A 16,501-nucleotide genomic window follows, 5' to 3' on the forward strand; every position below is an offset into this window, starting at 1 on the left:
CCAAGTAAAAAAAAGTAAGCTTTAAACAAGAACTAAATGAAGTTATCAGAAAACATAACATACAAAAACTAAGAATGATTTTACTTTAGTTTAGTTTGTACTGCCATGTTTGTGATGCTATGTAACAGTCACACAAACACTATTGGTCATTGGGGCATAAGAACTTCATAAAGTTTTCATCTGCTTTTATTTGTAGTTTTTCCAAAATCCAGTGTTGATGTAATGCATGTCATTATTCAGCCTTTTATTAAAAAGGATTCAAAGTTGAAGCTTTATAAGCCTATACTAAGCTTCCATTTAAATATGAAATGCAGGCTGCTATCATGCAGAAGATTCAAGACATTAAAGAATGAGTGTGTTATCAAACCACTCAGGAAGTCTGCAGCTGAACCAAATACAAAAGTGCCCTCGAGTGGCCAGTTTATACACACACAATATGCAGGGAATTAGCCTAAATGAAGAGGACTATTCTGCTTTCATTTGACAGGTTTTAAGTTTAGCTGCTGCATATGTTTTTCTGATTTCAGCAGACTTCTGACTTCATTACTATGTATCTCCAACAAACGTTGACAATACTAAAATCAGTAATTTATCCTAAAGCATTAGCAATTATAGACTGCTAGTAGATGGATATAAACACACAAATCAATTGCTTGATGTTTTTTAAAGAGGTCTATTCTTGAAATACCAAAAGAAGTGTAAGAATACTAATGTACTATTAACAACACTTACCTATGAATTTTTGGAAGTTCTTAAGGCTAGCTGGCATGGCTTTTTTTTTTTTTAATTACTAAAATGTCTCCCTGTGCTGGTTTTGGTAGGGGTAAAAATTATTTTCTTCACACTGGGCTAGTAGAGGGCTGTGTTTTGGATTTGTGCTGAACGCAGGATTGATTAATTATAGAGATGCTTTTGTTATTGCAGGGCTTACACAGAGCCAAGGTCTTTCTGCTTTTTGTACCACCAGCCTGGTGAGGAAGCTGGGGCTGCATGGGAGGTTGGGAGGAGACACAGCCTGGACAGATGACCCAAGGGATATTCCATGTCACATGACATCATGCTCAATACTTGAAGTGTGGGGAAGGGGAGGAAAGAGGACATTTAGAGTGATGCCATTTGTCTTCCCAAGTCACCATTACACATGAGATGGCTAAACACCTACCTGCCCTTGGGAAGCAGTAAATTAATTCCTTGTTTTGCTTTGCTTGTGTGCCTGGTTTTTGTTTTCCCTATTAAGCTGTCTTTATCTCAACCGACAAGTTTTCTGGCTTTTACCCTTTTCAATTCTCTTCCCAATCCTGGTGGCAGAGTGAGTGAGCAGCTGTGTAGCCCTTGGCTGCTGACTGGAGTGAAACCACAAAACTCCCCTATCCTGTGCTGTAACACTGGACACCCATAAGAGAGATCCAGAATCTTGTGTTTCACAAAACAGAGCAATGGTTGGCTGTGAAAGAAGCCAGTACTGCTCTTCTGCCAATACTGGGAACACACTCAGCACTCCTCCATCTCTTCAGAGTCACCATCCTAATTACAGGAATAGATGATGCTTATGCATAAGCCAGTTGTAGTTCTGAACATGTGGAGAGCTATAGACATTCGTAACATTTACATCGTATGTAGACACAATTATACAATGTTCTGGGAAATACAGATATATTTAATAGACTTGAGACAAAAATATTTTTTCGCAACTCTAACCCAGAACATCCACATGTATTGTTGCCCATGTTTTTTTAGGTTATTTATTTTCTGCTTTTGATAACCACCTCGGTGAGATATTACAGAGAGTCACCATGGCTTAGTTAAATGTTGACACTGGATAAACAAAACAGATGCTTTTAATCTCTTACTGAATTGCCCTCCATTTCTCCTGTCCAGCCTAATCAGTGTTTTCTGCATTTGTTCCATGGAAAATTGTCTGGATTCTATCCTTGCTGCTATGGCAGGTAAGTGATTTATCTTACTCTGCAATATGATAAAGCTAATTACTCCTTCAAACATATTAAGGCAGGAGTGAACTGCTACATTAGACACCAAGGTTCTCTGTTTAGAAAGATGTTGAGTGTCTTAAAAACTTTTTAAGGAAGTATAATTTTAAACTCTTCTTCCTACTTTATATTTTGGAATAAAAGTAAAGAAGGGTAACCAATTTGTAATTCAAACCAGAATCATATCTTACATCTTAAGAGAAGCAATTTTCCCCCATTTCAGCAATACTTACTGAAATACTCTTTTCTACTTCCCAGGTTTGCTTTTTTTACCCTTCTAAAATGAAACCATCATTCAAAGATCCATTTTCTCAAATGGGAAATGCAGCATAAACTCTCATGCTTTTAACCTACACTTGCACTTGTCCCTGTAAAAGTTCACTGCCTATTAAGGCAGAGTAGTAAAGCTATGTGCTAGGCCATGCTTAAATAAAGCAGGTACATAGCTGTGTATGTTTAAGCATAAATACAACTATATAATGAAAAATGTATGAACTAGATGATGTATCCCAGAAACAGATGTATCAAAAAACAAAGAAAGAAACCTAAGAAGACTGTGAACTTCAGTAAAGGTTCAAATTCTCCAAACTCCTTTGCCGGAGAAGCACTCCCCAGCTTACAGCAGTGAACACACAGCTACAGGATTTAACAGCAGGCTCATCATACTGCCTGTGTTTGCTACTACAGTGCATCTCACCACAAGCAACAGCCTGGAATTCAGCAGAAGAAGGGCTCAAAACACCCTAGGATTTCTCATCAAGGTTTACAGAGAATGAGGGAAGACCATGTCACCATAAATAGTAATCCTATCTTACCCCTGTAACATGGAAAAAGATAAATAAAAAAGACTCAAACGGTACTGTTAAAGAAATACCCAAGAGTGAAAACCACAAAATAAAGGATCATAAAACCTGTTGGAGCATAATGCTTTGCTAATATAAATGTAATAGACAACAGAGGTAAAATTTATGGAACCTAGGAATAGTCTTCAAAAGACAGAGAAAACATCACTTTGAGTCAAAAGGTTTTCAAATGTAAAAGACATTTTAACATGCATAATGTTCACTACATTTCTCTTACATAGCTTTCAAAACCAAAGTCACAATTCTTGGTTAAAGTGTTTACTTACATTGAAGGCATTAACTGCATTTTTATCATAATATTTCTTCTTTTCATACTTATCCCTGATGAAAAATTCCACAGCTCTGGAAGTAGCTAGTTTAAGGAAAATATGCATTCATATAAATAGTAACATCAACCACTCTACACAGAACAACTGCTGCTGCAGTGCCCAAAGTGAGCTTCTTTGTACTACACAAAATTAATCAGTTTAATCTTTTAAGAAAACAATATGAAAAAGATAAAGTAACTCAATGTTTCACAATTAGGACATTGTCACCTGGTATTTATTTTATTATACATGGCTGTAGGACTGAAAATACTTGAACAATGGTACTCATATATGGTAAATAATTATAGTTTACCATCTTAACTTGGGGGAAAATACTTTCTCTTTATAAAAGAGGTGAAATGTATGTACCTGTTCTCTGATTTGCATGTTATACCATTTATCAAATGCTGATCATAAACATTTCTCCGAGATCACCAAGTTCTCCATGAGAGTCTCCTGTTAAAAAAAATACCCCTGTGGAAGGGGAAAAATGCCAAAACAACTAATGATAAAAAGATATTGAATCAAAGATAGAAATAGCAGCAAGCATATTGCTGTAGAAAACCAGAACTGACAACTCAGTAGCTCAAATGCAAAAAAGACAGCCAGTTGTTTTCCTCAATTACTCCCTCAGCTTCATAAAGCAGCTCATCCAAAGCAGTGTGAATACTTTACATTTAGTAAAGCTGACTCCCTAGGATCTGAAGAATAAACGTTAACTTCTTTCTCCAGCAATGTGATTATCCATTCAAAAACTGATACTGCAACTGTGGAAGCTCAGACCCATTGCCTCAAACTTCCAAAGCATTTTTCCTCAATTGATGGAAAGATACTCTTAGCTCCACATACTGTGTCTTAAGATTAACACTGAATTCAGAGCACTCATTCCCTTCATTCTGTGCATCAAATTATATTGTCAAAAATCATAGTTTCAAACAGTATGCAAATGTCACCTGAAGACAGTTTCATAAAAGTTACAAAAATCAAAATACTGCTTTCTAATTCTTTCCAAATAGATATAAATTGCAAAGGGCATCCTGAGCACTTTGAAGGTACAGCTTAGTACTAATAGTGTGAAAAAATTATTTATTGTTGCTGGAAAAAACATCTTTCAATAGGAAAAAACTTTCATACAAAGAAAAAAAAAAAAAACCACAGTGATCCTAAAAGTTAGTTCCTATATTATAGCATCCCTGCCAAGTACCAGGGAAGGAAAAAAAATGCTTAGAAAGGTCACTCTTGTGATTAAGAAGCAGAAATGAGAAGGGATCTTTAGCAGGAAATTTTCAGCAGATCCCAGCAGATTCCTCCTGTGTCTCCACTTTACTACATTAAAACTAGAAGTATATTAAGAGTATAAAACCAGAAGCATATTATAGGAAGTTAAACACTAATATAGATGAACATAGACAAAATTGATCATTACATGCAAAATATTTTCAATGTTTATCCAAAAGAATGTTCAGAATATAAGAATATTCACAAGCAGAACACTGATGACATACTAAGCATCACTACTATTTTGTAGTGGTACAATGGGGAAATAAAAAAGGCAAAAAACATCCATAACACAACAGCTTGTCATGAATGCCAAGTAGGTAAGTAGCTGCCAAAGTTATGTGAAAATTGAGAAATAAATCAGAAATTGGTACAATCACCTCTCATGGCAATACAGACTTTTGGTCTGATCTGACAAGAAAAGGTTAAAGCATTATTACTTCTCCTGCAGTAGCACCAGTGAATTTAAGTTACTTGCAGCAAAAAAAAAAAATACACATCTTCAAGTTCCATTTTTGAGTAAGTTTTAGTCAAAATATTTCAATCATATGGCTAAAATAAAGTTACAGAATATTACAGCTGGAATACTATGGTGCTATCTGATTTTTTTTTATGAGGATGAATGTTTAATGCAAAAGCTTCTAGAATATGAAAAAAGTATCTGTTTGCTCAAGTGCATTTTTAACAAGTCTAACTCTTCCAAAGGAAAAAAAAGTCTTCTGTTATAACATATAGAGTGTAGCATCTAATAAACAGAAGAACCAGAACCATCTTTGTATATAAAAAATTAAGATCAAGTTACAACTGTAACTTGATCAAGTCTGTTTATCAGCTCCTGTAGCTGGGGAAAGGCTCAGCTCACACAAGAGTAGGTGTTTAGGATCTCATTATAATTAAAGTTACAATAAGATCAGGTGAAGCAAATCCTACCTATGGAGTAACTTCACTAAATCAAGAAAAAATCCCCAGACCTAAATTAATGCCATTATATATTATCCTAGTGATTCAGTAAAGGTATTTAGTGAGAAAAGTTATTTATTGCCAGCAGACTGCTTTTCTTCCAACCCTTCCTGTCCAGGTACACAGTGACAACCACACACAAACACAACTGGTGGCCCTGAGAGAGCTTGGGTTTATTTATGTATTTCCATGCTAGTCACCTAGAGAGAAATCCATGCTTCACTGGAGTAAGATGCAATGGCTTATTTTACCGTACCATTCAGCTCATTATTTCCTGATCAAATGCTTCTAAACTTCAGATGGCAGTTACTCAAGACAAAGAAAATATTCAAGAGCTCTCCAGTATCACTCTAACTTTCTACATACAGGGAATTTATGAAGTCACCTCCTCTGAAAGCAAAAATAAATGGTGCTTGCCAAATCTCATTACAAAGTAGATTTACTGTGACTGAAGTAATTTAAATCTTTTCTGAACTGTTCTCAACTTCCACTGTCATTTTTTATACAACAATATCAATGAAATAAATAACAGAAGCTGACAAATGTAGCAGTTCCTTGAACAGTCATAACATCTCAATTGCATTAGAAGTCATTTCAATGTGAAAGCCCAAACAAAAAGGATACTGATCTGTTTGAGGTCTTCGGAAGTTCTCTGGCAGATTAGCTTCATAGAGTAGTCTTGCTTTAGTATTTCCCATTTCCTGCATGCACTAGGGAAAAGTGGTAGAAAACAGTTAGTTCATGCCTGTCAATAGTTTAAACTCTGAAACAGTCAGAATGCTACTGTGGAGTGCTTAAATGCCATTACAAGTTTTTAACTTGGAGAGCTCCCTGTTGCCATAGGTCTTGGGAGATATGAGCACGGCACAGGAGGGCTGCCTGCCCAGACGTGATGGACAAAGCTAGCAACACGGATCCTTTTGGTTGGTTTGCAGTGTAAACCAACCCATCCAGGGAAAGACAAGCTTTGATCTCTCAGGATGGCTCTTCAGACCAGGAAGACAAAGAGTAATAAAATTTGCCTGATGGCAGGAAGAGGCTTCAAACTGAAGCATACTGGAAGACTCAGTGCTTGATACACCAAAAGAACACAACCAGGCATCACACAGATATGTGAGTGCTACTGTCCTGACACTTACTAAAAAGGCTTACAACACTTTTTCTACAGATACAACCAAGAAGTAGCTTTCAGAGTCCCTGGAATAAGGTAGAATACACCTCTAAAATGATACAGAAATGAGAGGTAAACCAACTTCTGAAGTGAGTTTTATGAACTTAGGCTCACTACAGTAGAAATATGATTCATGCAAAAGCCAATAGGATTGTAAAACACGTAAGCAGGGCATCATGATAAATGCAAATCCTATCATAAGTACTCCTGACATACCTTCCAAACTGGAAACATATTTGAAGATATTCTACCTGTATTTGCTCTGGTGTCCATTGATCCAAGTTGACAGACTTGACCCTTGATATATGAACCCCAAGATTTCGATGTATTCCAGCACATCTGATGCAGATAAAAACACCAGTGTTCCAGGAAGCCCATCTTGGTCCTAAAAGGAATGAGGAAATAAATAAATTATTTTCAAAATTCCATATACTGTGAGGATTTTCTCTAGCATAATTCTATATTGACAACATGAATGAACAGGCTTGAATAAAGGCTCACCTCTGCCTCTCTAGAATATCTATCACTTTTAACAATTTCCAGTGTTAACAATTTTATTCACAGATTTCTACTTCTAAATAATGTCACAAAACATTAACTAGTCAGATTTATCCAGAAAGTGTATGTTGTGTCCACCTCCCCACCTCCAAAACAATACAATAAATAGAGTTTATAAAGTTCACTTACTAGCAATAAGATTTTTGCTTGCATCTTGAATAATCTTTACAGCTATGCCTCAGATGAAGCATCAACACAAGAAGTAGAAGTTGCTCCTTTTTTCCCTTTTTTTCCATTTAAAAGCTTCTTAAGACATGCATCACTACTTAAATTGAAATTAACTGCCGGGCAATCTTGTATTAATGCAACAAATACCTCATATAGCATAGGCTCTACAACAGTAGCACACAAGCTCTTAGGAAATGCTTATACAGAGATTTGCAAAACCAGCTGATAAAAACATCCATCTAAGAATGTGGAAAACTGATTTTGTTCAGTATCCTTGATTTCTAAACTACCTTTTACAGCCAAATGGATTTTCTAACAGAATCAGGCTGATTTACTAACTACCATTGTTTTTCAACTGTGCTGGAATTTTGAGACAGTTAAAGTATGCTGGCCTGAATTATCACATTGACACTTAGGATTTTTCTCTTGAAACTACTATTCATTCTCTAATTAAACACATTTATATAATTTTATTCCAGCTCTGTACATCACCACTGTTAAAAGTACTACTTTGAAGTCCATCTCGTTCTGAGCTCTAAGGAGTTAAAAGATTAAATAATTACTATCAAAAGCAAGAAGGTATATTGAAGAGTTGGAAAACATTTCAAGCAGTTTTCTTCTGCTTTTGTATGACAAATGTGCCCTCAGACCACTCCTGCAACTGCAGCTGTTTGCATTTCAATATCAATATATTGTATGAACACTTTCCTGGGACCTACAGAAGAGCTCCATGCTTCCCTCTCCTGATCTTTTGCTTAGGACTGTGTTGGTTTGAGATGGCAAATGCCCACGGAGCTGCTCATTCACTCTCCTCTCCTACAGGACAGGGAGAAAAGAGCAGGAAGATGAGAAGACTTGCAGACTGAGATAACAGTCTGCAAGTGAAGACTGCTTCACTTGTAAATGAAGCAAAAACTGCAGACAAAAGGGGGGAAAAAGAGAAGGAAGGATTTCTTCATTACTTCCCATGGCCAGGCAGCTCTCCAGCCACTTCCTAGAAAGCTGTGCTTCAGCACCCACAACACTTGTTTTGGACACCACTATAACCAAATTGTCCTTTCTTCCTTTCCTTGAGCATTTGTTGCTTGAGCACTTTATCACATGGCATAGAATGATCAATTCCAGTCAGCAGACATCTCAGCTGCATGTCCTGCCCACCCACTCAGCCTTTAAACTCTGGGGAACAGAACAAGAAAAGAAAAGCTCTGGTAGTGTTTAAGCACTGTTCAAGCAATAGCCAAAACAAGGAAATGGGAGAAATCCTTTCAGTTAGACTCCATTCTTTAGAATCAGTATTTGAAAATCCCAAGACACATTCACAGATCCTCACATTTGCTGCAAGAAGCATTACTCTTACTAGTGGAAATACTAGCAATATTTTGGGTAATCACCTAGCTTTTAATTTATCTTACTCAATATCTCAAAAAGTCAGAGCACTTGATGTCCACTGCTTGACCTTTAAGACCATAATCATTAAAATGACTGTCAGCCTTCAAATAAGTGCTACTATCATAAAAATAGATTTCAAGGGTCAAAAGATTTAGGAATTACTCACCCACCTAACACATTTTTTCCCATATGACAATTTTACATTACAACTACTACTAGTCAGGTAAGAATGGTGAGACTGTTTGCAATGTGTCTTAAATACTACAACAACTAGCAACCTATTGATCTGCCTTTTTATTTCTCCCTATAAAACACTACAGACACAAAATACTCTTACACTTGGTAGATTTATATTATGGGAAGGCCTCACTTAAAATTTATACCACTTTTAGTTTTAGTGCTCCAGGATAGAGTTTTGCAGGTCATTTGCCTCAACCTATTAATCAAGTTTCAGCTAAAATAGAGCACCAGAAGAAACTTAATTAAAAAACCTTCATAGCCATTCCACTAAGGGAGATCAAGTACCTCAGTTTATACAAAAGATTCATCTAGCCATGACAGTTTAGAAATAGGTAAGATAAAGTCTTGTGTACCCAACAGCTTCTGCAGTTTCTCCCCCCCACATATATAACCCATGTGTCTTCTGAAAACTGGAGCCAGTTTTGAACAGGTTACTACAGGGACACAAGGGGTTTAACTGTAGTACCTGTATGCTGTCCAAGTTTCTATCCCTATAGGGTGTTTACACAACCACTATGAACTCTTTACCACGGGTGAGTTTGTACAACTACACATCACATGAATTTCCTACTATTCGGGTACTGGAGATCCCAGACAGGTAAATTCTACATTAATGAGACAAGACCATAAGGAGGATTTGACATGACTGAAGTCTAAATAAATTAAGAGAGAGATTATTAATTGTAGTTAAAATATTGAAACTTCATTAACAAAACTTTGTTAACAAAAAGTAATACAACTTTTGAAGTAGATGGCTTTCTCCTAGAAAAGAGTAGTTTTGTATTTTCCAAAAAGCTCCAATTTCATTTATTAGTACTTATTTATGAAATAAATTTTGGAAATCAAATATGTTTAAGCAATGAAGGAACAAATTAAACAGTGGAATAACAGGCAAACCTGAGGCCAGACAAAAATATTCATGGGAAACCTCTGAATTTAATTCCAAGTAATGACAATATGCAATACTAAACACTTCAAATGAAAAATGTTTTCATTAATCCAAATCAATCATAACCACAGTTAAGCACTAGGCAAGGCCAACTGTGCTTGACATAACCAGTCAACTAAAGCCTAGGCTGCAAACCTTTCTGTGTGAAAAATGTTCAACAGTAATTCAGAGCGATTCAATAAACAATTTACAGTTTTTTCAATTCTATATGAAGTCAGGATCCTTATTTCTGTACACAGTAAATATTTTGCACTAATAGAAATATTTACAGGTTTCTTTTTGTTGGGTTCTTAAAGATACATTTGGTTTCCTTTAGAAAAATTTTCAAGAGTAACCTGGTTTAACTGCTGTATATATTTTTGCTTACAATGGCTAGCCAATTAAAAAGATGGCTATTTGGCTTCAGAAATGAAGACTGGACATCAAGAATCTTGATGACTGTTATTTTATACTATTTAAAACAACTTTGCATGTCATTAGTAATGTGACCTTATCTACCTAGAACTGCACTGTACACTGCAACTTCAGTCAGCCAATAATAACATGAAATACTTGCCACGTTTGATGTAAGTTTTAATAGAATTGTAATTTTGTTCTTCTAAAAGCCATTTGAATTTTTACTAGAAGTGCCAATGTGCACTTCAGCAGCTTGCTGCACCACTCCAATATAAAAATAAAGTTACTTCTTCAGTCATCTAAGATCTAGACAACTGCTTGAAAATATTTTGAGTCTCTTTCATCCTTTACTAAAGTTAATTTTAGGAAAAAAGCCATAGGACTGAAAATGACCAATATTTATACTAGACTATATACTAGAATACTGTGAAGTCCCTGGAACACTGCCCAGCTGAGCAAAGGAATAAACTCCAGCAACCCAAAGACAGATTGCTGCTTCCAAGAGAAGAATAAATTTTCTTTTTCTTCATGCTAAACTTTCTTTGCCATATTTCTATACATCATTTACTGCTTAGACCTAAATTCCTATTTCAGTTCTTTTCTTAGCCAGGGGCTGTGAAGGTGTGTGCTGTCTTCCAGAGAAATCATGACAAGCTCCTGAATGCATTAGGTCACATACAATTTAAAGAATCCTTAAAATAACGAGGTTATTTTTTAGGTGCACAAGGTTTATTGTGTGTATTTAGTCTTACTGACAACTGCAATTCAGTTGCCTTCATAAAAAGGAGTGATGAATTTTGACTGGAAATTTAAACACAATACACGTGCAAGTTTCTTGTAAGTGCTAAACAGAAAGGTGGATTTGAGCCATAGCTTCACAAAAAATTAATTTGGAGTCTTGGCTCTTACATGAAAAACAAGCAACATTTCCCAATACTGGGCTTGGCTGGGATGGAGTTAACTTGCTGCATTGCAGCTCCTATGGAGATATGCTTTGGATTTGTGACCAAACAGTCTTGGTAACTGTAATGCTTTGGCTACAGCTGGACAGTGCTTGCAGAGCCAAGGATTGCTTTTCCATCCCTACCCAGCAGGCAGGGAGTGGACAAGAGGCCAGGAGGGAAGAGCCAGGGATGTGAGACCCCAAATGACCAAAGGGACATCACAAATATGTATTAGAATTCAATCAGGTGCACAGAAACAGCATTAACTGTGCACAGCATTAACTGTGACATATTTGTGGTATTTAAGGAGTCCTTTATTAGAGACCATCTGGGCCCTAAGAATGAAATAAATACTTAGCCATCAAGAAACAATGTAGCCTGTTATATCTTTAAGTTTTCAGAGGTTTTAGGTAACTCATGAATTTAAGAAAAATTCTGGAGGGTTTACTTCTAGTTACAGTAGACTTCCATGCCACTATAGTTATTGTATGGAACCCACATTATCCCTACTCACAGAAATATCTACAGCTATTAAAAAACTGTGAACATTTCAAAAACCAACTTCAGCTGTTTAAAACTTAAGCAATAGAGAGCTTGAAAGCAATTTACATAATTTTAGATAAAACTCTTCAGATAAGTTGATTTCAAGCCAATTTTTAAAATGCCAAAAATGTTATCCAATCTCACATGCCATTCTTTCATTCTAAAGTGCACATCAAAGTGTGAATTTTGTGAAAAAGGCATCATTTTTACATATTCTCTGGTGAGGCTAAAGCTTTTCTCTCAACATATTTCAAAATCTTTCCCACTTTTCCCTCACACGTTCCTTTTTTCAGGATCCAATTTTTGATGACAGATTTCTCCTCCATATTATTTAAACTAGATTCATATCTTGCTCGTGCTTAAAAAAAGCCATACGTACGTTTGTGCACGTACTCCCGAATATCACTTTCTTCTCTGGTCCCATTAACTCACTCAGAAAGGACCATGTGTTCTGCTCCACTATTTTAGAATAAGCTGATTGAAGAAGCCACCATCAAAATTCACACATTGCTGACAAACTCTCCTAATGCACTTCTACACAATTCAACCATCTATTTTTGAGTACAGCTGACAAACATCTTTGGGCAAGAATAATGATGGGAATTTTAATGCTGAAACTGGTATAGTGCATTTTCAAAGGAAATAAAACACAAAGTACATTAGTGTTCATATGTCCAAGATTTAAGTTTTACTCCAACTGCTCAGGTTTTATTTTGCATAGCACATGCATAGTACTGCATCAGGTACAAAACAAGGCTTACATGGTACAGTTCATTTAAAATGCTGAGGAAAAAGTCCTTTCATCACCATTACAAAAAATGTGAATTAACAGTACTGACAGTATATGAATCCAAGCAGTCAATACAGTGTGAAATGTGAAACATTGCTTTAGCTCTCCATTTGATTAGTTAAAAGTTTTTTTAACTGTTTTCAACATCTCAGTCAACACTCCGTCTTCTACTCAACTTCCACCTGCAGTAAGAAATTAGCATGAAATATTATACACTGTCAGGCAAGACTGGCCCAGAGTGGGAGAACCTGCCACACAAACATGCTAGGAAAAAAAAAGGGAAAAAAAAAAAAGGAAAAAGGAAATTTAAAAAAAGCAAGCAGTGGAGACCAGAGCAAACTAAAAAGAGGCAAAAGAAAATGAAAGGTATTTGAACATGATGTAACTGGGAGACATTCACTAAATAGCAAGAATAATTTCAGTGGAGATTTGACTATCAAGTTGAATGATGATGGCTGCTTTCCTCATTACACCAATTCAGATTTTCCTTCCTTCCTTCCATCAGTCCCCCACGGTCTCTTCAGCTTTCTGCAACTGCAGTTAATACTGCAACACTCCTTTTGCTCAATACAGGTGCTGACCCCTCTCACGAAACATCTTAAGTTATAGAGAGAACACAGAGGTCTGAATTGGGGTGAAAAAAGCAATCATGGAGCCTTTCAATTTTACACGTGTTGTTAAAGGGAAGGACAACCATTTTACATCTCAGCAAATAATTCTGAATCCTTTACAATATGTGCATAAAACTAGCTTACCAGGAAACTAATAAGTTTTGAGACAAAGTTTTAAATGAAAAAGCTTGTCAAAACTAGTTTTAAATATGATTTGTATGATAGAGGCACATAAACACAAAGCTACTTTTCACTTTACATTCTTGCAGTTATGAGTTAGAAAGTCAACAAGGAAGGAAGCCAAGAATTACACATAACAGAGTACTAACTTTGCATCTCTAATATTGTCTGTAGCAAATTTATCTTGGGACAACATCTTTCAAGACTTCTGACAGACTACAATTCCTTTTTTCTCTCAACAGCACCCTGCCTGTCCTTTACCCATAAGTGCAGTGAAGTTACTTTAACTCTCATTTGTTTCCCCTAATCTGGCTGCTGTTTGACAGACTTGATTTCCCAAAGAACTGGCTCCATCTTGTGGAACAGAGAATTAACTACAAGAAAATGCTCACACCTGACTCATCCCGAGTGGTTGTTAAGCAGTTCCCAAAAACTATCACTTTTGGCCAACGAAAGCCTCAGTTTTTGCATCCATCCAAGCATACCCATGCAAAGCTCTCTCTCTTTGCATGACTCCCACACCCAATTCATACTGCTCAAGTGTTCTGCTACTCGAGATTTCAATTAAGTTAGGAAAGAATATATTTAGAAAATATCTAACTTTTCCAAGCTGAAATACAAATAAAGATTGTGAACAGGAGACAAGCACCCTTTCTTAGCAGGTAGAGAGAAAAGAAGGAAAACAAGTAAGCAGCAGTTATATTTTATGTAATTCAATTCAATACAAGAAGATCAGAGTCAACACAAAACAGTCACTTCTCCAGTGGTTACTCAGGGAAGAATAAAAGAAAAATGCAAAACTTACAAAGATTTCTCCAAGTTTCTCTGTTCAAAATATAACACATTAGAGACAGCAATTAAATCAAAATAATACTGAAATGCTCCAAACAAATAATTTACTATCATGCTTTTTCAGTCTAATCCTGTTGGTTCAAAGACCATCTCTTACTAATTTCATTGGCAGTTGCTTAGTTTTTCATATAAAAGGGAGATCCACTATCTCCATTTCTGATTGACAGACTCCTGGGCTCAATGGGGTGGGGGATTGAAACAAATCCTCCAAGAAAACAGCACCCACCCACCCCCAAGATGAAAAGCTTAATTGCAATGTTAATCTCCATTGAAAGACTTTGTGAATTAAGCAAACCTTTGAAAGAACAGAAGATCTTGCATAAAGATCTTGAAGTAAAGGAAATCATGTAAGAACCACAGTACAAGAATCTTTATTCTACGAAATATTCTTCAAGGCCCTTGAACCTTATGTCTTTTGAGACTACTGATAAAGCACTATTTACTCATCACCTGATCCACTGAATTAGTTTCTGATTAAACAGAACAAATAGCCTGAAGCATGTTCTCATGTCACATCTACTCCAACATTAACCATAACTTCCTTTACAGTAAAAGAAGCTTCCTTGCTTTATTTCCATACCCATGACTGGGAAAACTACACAAGCTCAGTCTTCATGTGATTTTAAGGTGTCAAAGTATGCCGCAAAATACTTTTTTATATAAACAGAGGCAACAAAGAACATAAATGGTAGCTGTTAGCAGTCTCACAGCTGGTGCAGTACACCTATGTTCAGAGAGTCAAGACCAGAATTTGAGAACTTAAAATTTACCACATTTAGAAAAGCGTGACAGGAGCTCGAACAATAACTGTTTCTAACAGGCTGTTTTCATATTTTAAATAAAGTCAAACTCAACAGCATGAAATTGTTCTGAAGGCAGACAACTCAAGTACACTGTTCCAGAGCCCAGCTGAATAGCAGCTAGATTCATGTGGTTCAAGGTATACTGCAGGAACAGTGGGAAGACAAGCTTTAGAATCATTACTTAGCTATTTTTAGCCAGTGTCTCATAGGTAGTAGAGTTTCATGGACAGAATTCCTCCAAGTTTGTCTTTTGGTTTGGATAACCATTTTTCATGAAAGCCATCAAAAAAACCCATTAAGTGCAGATCTCTTCATAACTCCAAATAGGCTCTGTAGAAGTATAATGAATTAAACTCTTCCCCTGCACAACTCTGTCCCACCTCTCTAAGTCAGAGAGAGAAATACATATCAGTTTCAATTATTCCTTCGGTGCACTTATTCACTTGCTTCTGTAGCATCAAAAATTGCTAAAAGCATTTCAAAGAAATGTCAAGGGTTGTATCAAGCCTCACCTAGAAAAGAAGTACAGTGACATGAATGTTCCTTCAATTCTATGTTTAAGCCACAAAATCAAGTGGTTTTAACAACAACAACTTTAATTCTGGAATGCATCCAAGCATCCAAGTAACTTCAAACGGCCAAAGCTTTATACAGAAAATTTAGTGTGGAATATGCAAGTGCAGTTTGTAAATCAGAGGACTGGTTGGTTACATTAGCTATTGGAGATACACAGGTAATGTCAGTTTATTCTTGAAATGAACAGGTCTTTTTCTTGTCTAACAGCTGTTTGGCACAAGCAATCTAGTAAGATGACAAAATGAAAGAATTTTGTTTCACCTTATTAACTAATTCCTTTTCCAAAATAAAGTAATTTTATCAACTATTAGTTGACTATAGGACATAAAAGCTAAGTTGTGAAATAAAATACAATGTTTAGAGTTCAGCATAAAGTTATATACACAAATACACAGTGGATGCCTCCTCATGTAAATTACAAGAAAAAGGAGGGGTTTTTTTTTGAGAATTGCCCTCCAAAGACCTCCTATTTATCTTAGGAATCAGATGACAGAATTTAAAAAGAACACCTACCTCATTAGAACACTTATTTTCAATGAAAATATCAACATAACTGAGTGCTTTGCAAGGAAACTTCATTTAAAACCATCTCCCAAAGGCTGCATTCCTGACTTGGAAGTACTTCACACCTCAGATTGCACCCATCCCCACACAAGCCAGGTAGGCAGAATCATAATCAACTTCTGAACTGTCAACAGAGCAGCTCCTGACCTTGGCTGGCAACCACACGTGGACAGCCTGAGCCCGTGTTGGTGACTGTACAGGAGAACACATGCACAGGACACAGCCAGAGCACTCCTACCAGCCTGGCGGCTGCTACAGCACCCTTTGGAAAGAAAGTCAGTGCCCCAAGTATCAGAGATGACAGGGGTGCCAGCCCTGCTACATTCAATAACCTAACAGCCTCAGAAATAAAATTTCAATTTGGCTAAGG

General features: G+C 36.4%; 1 protein-coding gene across 2 annotated transcripts in view; it reads right to left on the bottom strand.

The window, feature by feature from the left end:
- The window catches only part of SMAP1 (small ArfGAP 1), an 87,428-nt gene that overhangs the window by 53,427 nt on the left and 17,500 nt on the right, over window positions 1–16,501 (bottom strand). For both annotated transcript variants that reach the window (XM_066547450.1, XM_066547449.1), the window contains exons 2-4: window positions 6,820–6,953; window positions 6,022–6,107; window positions 3,118–3,193 (exon numbers count right to left, since the gene is read on the bottom strand). In XM_066547450.1, coding sequence (XP_066403547.1) covers window positions 3,118–3,193; window positions 6,022–6,107; window positions 6,820–6,953 — 296 coding nt within the window. The remainder of the gene's footprint in view (window positions 1–3,117; window positions 3,194–6,021; window positions 6,108–6,819; window positions 6,954–16,501) is intronic.

This window comes from Molothrus aeneus, chromosome 3, assembly GCF_037042795.1.
Source record: "Molothrus aeneus isolate 106 chromosome 3, BPBGC_Maene_1.0, whole genome shotgun sequence".
In the NCBI taxonomy this organism is placed as follows: domain Eukaryota; kingdom Metazoa; phylum Chordata; class Aves; order Passeriformes; family Icteridae; genus Molothrus; species Molothrus aeneus.